The sequence below is a fragment of the Exophiala aquamarina genome (assembly GCF_000709125.1).
Source record: "Exophiala aquamarina CBS 119918 chromosome Unknown aczIA-supercont1.2, whole genome shotgun sequence".
In the NCBI taxonomy this organism is placed as follows: Eukaryota; Fungi; Ascomycota; class Eurotiomycetes; order Chaetothyriales; family Herpotrichiellaceae; genus Exophiala; species Exophiala aquamarina.
Window position 1 is genome coordinate 4,351,737 of NW_013550586.1, and position 10,444 is coordinate 4,362,180.

Consider the following 10,444-nt stretch of genomic DNA (forward strand, 5'->3'; position numbering starts at 1 on the left):
TTACCAGTTCCATGGTGTTATGAGATCAATTGCTGAATGGGGACAGGATGAGCTGGACGAGACGCGAGAAGAAGTCGCCTTAGGTATTCAGTATCGTTTAGCATTATCACTATCCTTCTCGCCTAACAGTACGAGTACTCCGTAACTCGTACCCAGCTAGATACTGCGAGTAAGTGAAGGAATCAAGCACCTCGGATGGTACGGAGTATATCTTTCACCTCGACGTCCTGGTCCGACAGAGAAAAGCACTCTCCAAAGCTCGTATCCCTGTCAAGCTACAGGTCTGCCCCACCGTCCCGCTCGGAGACTGACTGCCCACCACCCACTAACTACCTCCAAGACACGGGACTGGCTGACTTGTGCATCGGACGGTTAGCCCTATGAGACCAGCAAGAACGACGCAATGACTTCTCTTTACGTGTACTCGGTATACGGAGCAGCCGGACATCTGCACGAAAACTCTGTGCGAGGCGGGCTGATACTTTGACTGTCAAAGTGGGATGATTCGTAGAGATCGTCTGCCACCCAACCTAGTCTTGGTCGTGACCTGCCCACAATTTCATCCGATTCATCCTTATGGTCGTGGATGTGGCGATCCTCTTGCTGACGAGTAGGCTTCTCGCAGCTGCGGATACATCTTGCGACGCAGTAAGTACCTAGTACCTAGTGCCTCTGTGCTCTGTACCAAAGTACCTAGCTAAGCGCTAAGCCCTACCAACCTATGTGCACGGCCCTGAGCACGGAGTCCGACCTCGACCATTTGTGGAAAGTAGTACGGAGTTCGAGTATTCAATACCTCGTAGATGCCGACTGGATGTGGAAACTACGAGGACTCCTGCTTCACAGATAACCTTGAACTTGAAATCCCAAACAACAAACACCTCCCGTGTGGTATAGTGGTACACCTCGGAATGTGACATTCTGCCGGCGCCCAGCCATCCAGGAATAGAACCGGTGGATGTGAGCAGGCCGTCGGTGACTTGTGAGTTGTGAACTTGTGACTGTAGACTGCATGATCGTACTGGCCGACGCCAAGAACGCCGCATTTTCCCAGGATCATGGTCGGTAGTTCATTTCGAGGGAGACAGCATTCTCCCGACAAGGTTAGACTGTCGTAATCCTGGAGGCCGTGAGAAACGCCTGTCCACTCTGAACAGGCGCGCTCACGTCATAGGTCAAACTTGTCGTGTTGAATTTTGAATGCTGACCGCGGAGCAGGATGATCAGATGGTCCTTTGAATACGGAGGGTATAGCCATCCCGCCAATCCCTTGCTTCTGGATATGGGGTGGCACCCACACCGAATCACTGCCTATTCTCTTCAACGATGGGCGTCCCATGACATTCTCTTTGACTTTGGAAAACGAAGAGGAAGGCACTCGCTAGTGAATGTATTCGCATTCAACTGGCCATGGGAACGGAATTCTGCGCCTTCCCCGCCGCTGTGTCACTGGGAGCAGAGGATCGATCTGTACGGGAAATTTGTGTGCACTAGTTCAGAGCAGAGTTGTGGCAATCGACTTAGGAGGGATGCTGTTCTGTGAAGTTGTGATACCGAAACTGCATGAGTTCAATCTGACCCCTGTCGAGTTGATTTGCCAAAGTACGTACAGTACGGAGTACAGTAGCAATCGACGGTGCCCTGACTTCTCGATAAAGCAACAAGCCTTCAAGCGAGGGTGATGGCGAGGTTAGTTGCGGAATTTACCTGGAGGGTTGGTCATAGTGGAAAGGAGTACGGGCTGCAGTCTCCTCGGTTCTGTAAGCACCGTGTCTGGGAAACTTCTACCTGGTAGCATTCTCTGAGGCGAATGAATGATAGACTGGGGCGGAAAGGAGGCTCAAGTTTCAGGTGATGATGGCCAAAACGGACGGTGGATATTCAGGAGGATGGTGCTCCGTAGGGTATCTTTGAGGCAATCAGGGATGACAAGGCTGGTACGGGTCGATGAATGGAAGAGGCCGGGATTTGTAGCAGCAACCTGACCGGCGTACAAGTAGGAAGCTTGCTGGTGGATGGAAGACCAAAAGAAGTCTGCACAAAAAGAGGATCGGTTGGAGAACGGAGCAAACGTTCAAAAACAGGTATATCGCCGAGGATAGGCGATTGGACATGGATGCCTGGGTAAATGGGTAAACGGATCAATGGCCGATTACGTGCTGTACGAGTAAGAGGAAGAGTACGGTTAAGTACTAAGTACGAAGCACCCGGTATAGTGGAGTGTCGGCTCGTGGTAGATGGTGTCGGTATGGGAGTATGCACCCCAGACATCCCATTATCGACGACGCTTGGATTTGATCAAAGCATGATCCCTGGAGATGCGTCCATACGGAATAATGTGTCCCCGTATGGACATGCGTAACTACCAAGTACGGCAGGTAGTGATAAACTAGAACTGCTGTTTGACCTCTGAGAAGGGGCTCTTACGGAAACAGAAGGAGGCACCCAGGGTATGGAGAGAAGGAGAAAAGGAGGGACGTGTTTCCAGAATATCCACCATACAAGTTGAGTACCGAAAATCGAGTAGAAACATGGCACCCACATGGGATACCATCGGGTACCGCTAGTGATTATGATGCAAGCAGCAGCACGCAACCACTCTCGTACGTGACCAGATGATCTACTCGTAGGTATTACTATTTAAGATGGAATATCCTGAACAAGTAGTCGGGACTTTCTTTCAGAATAAGATCTGACTAAGTCACAGCTTGTAGGGTTCGTGTGGCAAACAAGACGTGACATTTCTGTCATTTATTTGGGCGCCAAGAAGTCTGGGTATTTATGCTAAACATTAATGTTCTGTTATTTATGGCTAGGAATTCGAATTTGTGGGTCCTTTTTAGTGAATATACGAGTACTCATATAATATATTAAGCATCAATACTAAAGTGGTTTACTGGTAAATTTTCATGTAGGTAAAGTAGCTTAGCGCCAAGTGCCCTAGCATCTAGGGCAGTGTTAAGCCTCTAAAAGTGATTAGTGTCATGACGTTTGTCAAACACACCCTTGTCAATCATTTACGGCCATTAAACAGCCATTTTACTAAAGTAACGGACAAACTCGAGTCCTAGTCACAAGGCCCGACCAGCATCTGGAGTACTGGATAGCTGTGTGGAATTTAAATTCACCCAGCGCGATTTGAGACCGGAACCAATCATCTCCTTTACGTGAGACTGCGAGCTTCATCCACAGACCTCTTCCTACGAGGAGTAAATATGGAGTACTCGTGCGTAGGAGGCCACACTAGCGCAATGACTAGACCAGTCCTTAAGGCGTCCAGGAGACCCTTTAGTAGGCGACTAACTAGAAGCTAGTTAGACTCTGAGCAGCTTTATGCCTCGGTTGTGCGGCTACGGGCAAGTACAGGCGCTTCTTCCTGGAGAGTCTAACTATTCCTGGGGTACTACTGTACCTACTCCGTACAAGCGACTCAATTGCTAGTCTCTCCTCCAGGCTTAAACAGGAAGCTGAATAAGTGACAAGTCACAGCCAGGCGGCCCTCGGGCCCCCCAATAGCCAGGCTTCTGACCGCAATACTCGGTACTGCTCGGTACACCTCAACAAACATAGGCGCAGCTTACCCGGCCTAGGGTCTGTGGGTACCTAGGTATCCTCAGAATCTACTCGCAGTGCCCTGCATTGCTGCTCTTGGCACTCACTCGATATTTCATCTCTTCATCTTTTCAACCACAACCACCTCCCTGGTACATAACAACCTAGTCCAGATCTCATCCTATGGTAACAGTGGCCTCACCCCGATCAATTCTAAATGAGGGAAAGGGGAATCCTTGTACACCGCATCTCATTTGGTCTCTCCGTTCGACCGGTTGCTCTACCGTCGAACTCACCAGGATTCATTAATTCAAGTCGGCCTTCAGTCGAGGGACTGAACCCTGCACCCCCTGTTCCATCCACATCCCACTCTACACCGCCCAAGTCTTAGCTCAGGACAACGGCATAAGAAGCTGCCGAATACCGTTTCAATCTGCTTGTGTGTTGCACCATCTCTGATCAAGCATGGATACCCCGACCCCACTCAGCAAGTGCCCGGGTTTCAACATCTACATCGATGGGTAAGTTGATCCTTTCTATCACCCACTACTCCGTGGTTGGCCTTCGCATTCTAGGAGCGTCTGGATTCAGCAAAGTATCCTGCTAAGCTGGCGTCGAAACCACTCTTCGAAGCGAGTACGAGTGAGACTAACTCCCAACTTTTTCCAGGTTCACAGCCTTACGCCGTCACAAAGAACTTCAAGCAGCCAACATTACACATATCGTCTCAGCAGTGGATTGGAAATTCGCGGAAAACTCCCCACTCATACGGGGATTTCAACATTTCCAGATTCCCCTCGATGATGTCTACGACTCAAATATTCTGGAGTATTTCCCTCGAAGTAACGCATTTATCCATGACAGTCTGAACTATTGGGCCTGCAGGAAGACCTTGGATGCCGCCAACCTCCTCGACTCTGCGGATGCAAAGCCTCATCAAAGCGGTGTCCTCGTTCATTGGTAGGTCTTGAAACTCTCTCATTCTTTTGGCTCACATTCCCTGCTCTTCTTTGCCCGCGTGATCCAGCAAAAATCCGTCGAGGCTCGGCCCTTTCCCTCATCTCGTCTTGTGTGCTTAAGGCAGCTCTAGCGTCTGCCTCAGACCAACTAATGCCTCAAATTTACGACTCAAGCTCCGCCAGCTGCTTCGTGCATCTAAAAATATGTCGCTTTACAAGGTATGCTCGGTAGGTCACACGCAACCAACTGAATCACTTTCCTTAGCGGCTTAGCTGAATCGTAAATTGGAAGATCGCCACATCGAGATCTTCAGGCGTGCGGCATTGATTGAGTCGGCATTCATGATCAAACTACACCAAATCGGGTCAAAAATGCAAGCGCGGGCTCTGTTGGAATGATAGGTATGACTGCATTCTTTGTCTGTGTAGCTTGAGCGATGGGCGCCTAGCTGGAACATCACCAAGACACTGACACGAACTTGTGTGGCTTTCTCACGTGACCTTAATACCACGTGCTCACGTTCAGCCCTAAAGCCCTATAAGGCTGCACTGCTGACCCTCGCCTAGCTTATGACATGAGTTTCGACACCGCTAAAAGGCGCGCTCAATCTACGGCGTGTATAGCAGGCTGTGAGATCCATATGTTTCTGTTCGTTTCAACATACCTTTCGTTATCATCTGCCATTCAATCAAACTATGGATGTTATAAGCAGCTTTCTGTCTTTGGAACCAATGCTGACGTTTTGGTTGCAGCGCCATGGGAGTCTCTCGTTCCGCCACGGTAGTTCTGGCCTATCTGTTGTGGCGATCACGACAGCCTCAGACAACAGACTTCCAGCGTAAAACTACGTCTATGCCATTATCAACCGAGTCGGAAATGGTGCCCTTACCACCAAACCCGCTCTCCGTTGAGTCAGCACTGGCTCTGCTCCGTGAGGGGCGACCTCGGGTCGAGCCCAACGAAGGCTTCATCAAACAATTGCGGATGTACGTCGAGATGGGCTGCCCAACGACACAGAAGGAGCTCGAGAAACACAAGATCTATCGGCGATGGATGAACTCACGAAGTGTGATGGACGCCCTCAGCGTGAACCGCGCCCCTGAACTTGAGCACATTACTTGGCGCGATGAGGAGGCCGAAGATGACGGCGAGGACGAGCTAGTAGATGGAGAAAGCGAGGCACAAAGACGACGTTGTGAGGCGAAAGAAGACCATCCGGATCCTGAGATCACAGACCCGATGTTTTCAACATCCGAGCTCGGCGCACACACCACACAGAAGCATGTGGCAGAAGTGGACATCAAGTGCCGCAAATGTCGGCGGCTGCTTGCAAAATCGAACTTCATCATCCGTCACTTGCCTCCACCGCATCGTGACCCAACAGCTAACGAAGCATGTGCACACATCTTCCTGCACCCACTGTCATGGATGAAGAGCACGCTTGCTGAGGGAACGCTGGACGGGCGTCTGACGTGCCCGAACCCAAAGTGTGGGGCCAACGTCGGCAAGTTTGCATGGCAAGGTCTACGTTGTAGTTGTGGTGGCTGGGTCACCCCCGGGTTTGGTGTGGGGAAAGGGAGGGTTGATGAAGTGCCTGTCAGGAGGATTTCACCCGCTACGATGAACAATATTGAGACTGATAGCAAAGATGTCGGAGACAGGGGCGCCAAGGGCGTCGTGGATGCGACCGCAGATCCATCCTTACGCCAGCACCACCCCGCGGTGCGACTCCCCCCAGGGATGAGGCGTGGAGGGGCCGGAAACCTATGACCATGAAGTCTCTGTGCAATAACAGCGTTGAACCACCGCACTAAATACACACGATAGGCCCACTCCAAGGTCCCTGAGGTCATGTACCGACCGGTGATTTATCCAGAGGAGTAAGCAGGCCAGCTCGCCAGCTTTGCAAGACTGGTTCGTCCAGATGAGACTGTCCAGCCACAATAGTCATCCCCAAAAAATATCTAAATACTTACCCAGGTGGGTAAGTACGCGCCTTCCTCGCTTAGTGCGAATCTCAGTGTGCCAGCTCACGGGTATCACGCGAATGCATCCTCCGTAGAACAGGCCCCAATGTCGATTGCCAAAGAACCATTTACTGTAAATGGATTAAAAAGAGGGCCCAGTGGACTAGTTGACACGCTTAACGATTACCTCGACCTCGGGACTCCAGTGGCAACCTTGCTTGGGCAGGTAAAGAACTACTAGTAAGCATACCTGGTTACTCGGCACACCCTCTTTCGTTTTGAGGCTTTCAGACTCCCCTGGCGCAAAACAACGGCGGTTTTCCGGTGAGGCTCATGCGAAAGCCCATCCAGTGGGAACCATATGAGCTTTATGAAATTATGACACATTCCAGGTAAAGCAGCGTGGTGTGCGCAACGAGTCAGAGAGCAGCTGGCAGATGGGCTCCGAACCTACCACAGAGACGTAGACCGAACTTGGCGGGCGGCTGGTTGTTGGGCTCAACAGTACGTTCCAGCGTTCAAGTGTATACTCGGTTTTGGAGATGAGTAATCACCCCCTTTCCAATCTGCCTGCCACCCCGGTCTGCTCCATTAATTTTACGTCGATCCTCCAATAAAATGGGCATGGTTATACTGGGCGTCAATCTGCCGTAGCAGGTCCCGATGGTCGGTCGTTGCCATTGTTGTCGGGACGTGCTTGTGGTACCTCGCCCTCCGCAAACCCCGGCCCCCGAAAACCGTAAACCAACCTTCTCATTCCACCAATTGCTGTCTGTACGAGGTACTCTGCACTTCAGACGACGTCAGCCAGCCGCATTGCACATGGATAAGACGCAATAGACATGCTCTTGCTCGCAAAAGCGCCCACAATGTCTCAGGATCCAGCCGAGTACGAACTGTGGAACAATTTCCTCAGAATCGCACTTTCACCGCCTCGTATTGGGCGGTAGGATCTACGAGGCTGCGAGGCTAAGTGAGATCATCATGAGGAGGAGAGCAAAAGAAATATTTTCTCGCCACTTGTTGAGACTTAGCTCTTCGCTAACGGGGAAAGGAGCCCATACTCAATAACACGAGCAGCAATGCGGCTTCCGACTTGGTCTCCACAATCGGATGGCCTCCTTCTCGCGAATCATGCATTCTGACGGCAAGCCGGAAGGATCGTTCAAGTCGACACCGAAAGATACAAAGTTTGAACAGAATCAGAAGTAGGGTGCGCCCACCGATGACATGGTGTGGCTGCGCTTGTCATACGTATAGAGTGCATAGATCAGGGTATTGCGAGATATTCCTTCTACGAATCCTGGGACCGAGAAAATCACTTTCCCGTCCAATTCGGCTTACTTTAGCATTAGTTCCTTGCAGAGATCACGTCCATCTCCCGGCGAACGAACCTCCTTTCCAAAACCCATTATTGGCTCCGAGGAAGAGTCAATCCTCTTGATCATTCACATCGTCCGTCAATGATCCATGCTGACAGAAGGCGGAACGACCCTTCAGCTATTTGAGGTCTTCACAAAATGTACAATGGTTCCTTCATTCGGGACTTTGGCCTAGAAATGCATGCAGACATCATGGCCGCATTTTTCGCTCCCACGGCCGCCCTTGACCCAAACAGGGTATTGTTCACCGCGTCCAGTGGGCCTCGACTACACACACAATGTGCTGTACAATGACAGAGGCCAAGGAGGCACATTGCGCGAGCTCTCGGGTCTGGAGCAGGAATGCATACGGCATGGCTCAGATTCTTGAGGATCTCCATCAAGGCTCCCTGGGCCACATATTATTGGTATGGACACATATCTTTCTTGGCCCTAGGATCCAGCAACGGTGCTGCCAGCTCACAAGAAATACTTGATTATGCTCGTTTCGGGCGCATACGGCACCGATTTCATCTATTTTAAGCAGTTCGCCTCGGCTAGCCGTGGCTGGAAGGAAACCTTCTAAAAGGTCTGCTCAGGGATGTGTTGGTTGCCTGACTCCAAGTATCTTCTGGCAACCCAGGATTTGGCTTCGGCAATGCTACCAACCAACCACAGCTGTTCGAAAAATAGCAGAGACGAACTTACCCCGCCGTGCTCCCGACGAGAAGGAACTACTGTGACAAAGGCCTTTTTGTCCTTGCGCTTGAAACGCTTACTCGCTTCCCGGGCAAAGTCTGAAAGATGGCGGTCGTTGCCCGCCATCCCCTCAATCCTACCGCTTTCGTATTCATGCAGCTTCTGTGCGAGCATGAAACCCCCCAGTATGCCAAGACCAAGAAAGGTAAACGACATGGAGTTCAATGTTCGCAAGAGGAATGAATTGACCGGTGGACCACCGGTGGTGGCCCTAAAAAGATGATGTTCGCTTGGATTCGTTATCACTGGCAGGCCGATAGATGAGCAGTGTACTCGTACCTACCTCCAAGAGACCACTCGTCATCACCCCCACTCATAAAGCTCATTCTGACGATCCATTCCATCAGGAAGAGTTCATGTGCTGGATACGTTATATGGGGGCGTTCGCCTCGGTCGGCAACTTCGGGAGTCAGCCTCAAAGAGGCCCTGAAAACAAGCCCTGGATCCCTCCAGGTTCAGCCTTGTAAGGCTCAAAACCGTGGGTCGAGACCAGCAAAGAAAGCGACAAGTGGGAGCGTCGGACCAGAAGCCAAGGGCCCTCGGCCCACTGTCACTTCTGTTCAATGATTTCCCCTAGAAACACCAAGAGTTTCCTTCCCCAACTCAGCAGGATACCTGGTCAGCGGGGAAAACTAATCCTTAGGCCGGCGAATCCCTTGAACGCTGACATGCTTTCGGAGTTTAAGGTGGATCTTGTGCCCCCCGCCCTGTTTGCCTTGTGTTGGGCCAATCGAGACAGATATTGCGTTGCCCGATCTATGTGGTGCATACGAGTATCTATGCTGGTGGTAGGGAGTACGGAGTACTCTGGCAGGTAGTTCCATTCCGTTGCGAGTAACAAACTTAGCCGCAGAAATTCTCGAAAGGACTGAGGCCCCCCGAAATCCTAATTTATTCCTTGAAACTCCTTCGGACGCTCCGATTCCTAGGGCAATTCCTTTAGCTTAGCCCAGCATAAGGCCCATTGTGGTCATAGCGGCAATCCTTCCGAGCAGTGATATCGAGATGTGTTCTGAGATGTCACGACCAGTATCAACGGTGCCCCGCGCGGACGGAGTATGTATTGTGAAATACGGACGGCAAAGTTCGAGTAGTTCAAGGCATCCCACAAGAAGGTCAATCGAGATTCAGATCACAAGTGTTTAAAACTTGTGCACATGTTTTCTAGGCAGGTATGATACTGCATATCTAGCCCTGACTTCCCGAGCCGGCCAGTCAGCAGGGATATTGCCTTATCATTATTGCGGAAGCCTTCCTACCCAAAACAAAAACACTCTAAGACGTGAGGACAAGGCTGCCAGCGTGGATAAAATCAGGCCATCGCGATTTGGCTCATTCTGGAGCCCATACTGGGCGAGCATGTACATGGTACGAGTAGGGTCCACAGTAGGCGCTCGTACGGGATGTTCCGCAGGTACGGGATGTAACTAGCCAATCTAATTAAAGTCCTCTACAATTAATGAACCCGGAGGATATGAATCCCGTGAACCGAGTGCATAATCAATCCCTTGGGGGACCTTCCCGATGCGGACGAGCGGCTTGATAGCGTATTCTCAGTCATGAATAATTGCCCCAAGCTAATTGTGAAGCGGGCCGATAGCCTGTTCGTATGTAATTGGAACTCATCGGCGCACGTTAGCAGGCGCACACCCATGCCCGTTGCGAGAGGGAACGGAGAAGCAAGTCTGCGGCCCGCCTCCAGGACTGCCAGTGGTGCAGCGGGGTGGTGCAGAGCCGCGGTGTTCTGTGCTGCGCGTGCATAGATACCGTGTGATGATCGAGAGGGACGGTCCTGGATGTAAGTGCACAGCCAGCTCCTATGTAGGGGCTACGTATGTGTGTGTG

The 10,444-nt window shown here is 51.2% G+C and overlaps 1 protein-coding gene across 1 annotated transcript; it reads left to right on the forward strand.

Moving 5' to 3' along the window:
• Nucleotides 1-5,268: 5,268 nt before the first annotated feature.
• A1O9_03385 (uncharacterized protein) lies at nt 5,269-6,282 on the forward strand (the record flags this gene model as incomplete). Its single annotated transcript, XM_013408951.1, has 1 exon — nt 5,269-6,282. The coding sequence occupies one exon, from the start codon at nt 5,269-5,271 to the stop codon at nt 6,280-6,282; it is 1,014 nt and encodes a 337-aa protein (XP_013264405.1).
• Nucleotides 6,283-10,444: the final 4,162 nt, after the last annotated feature.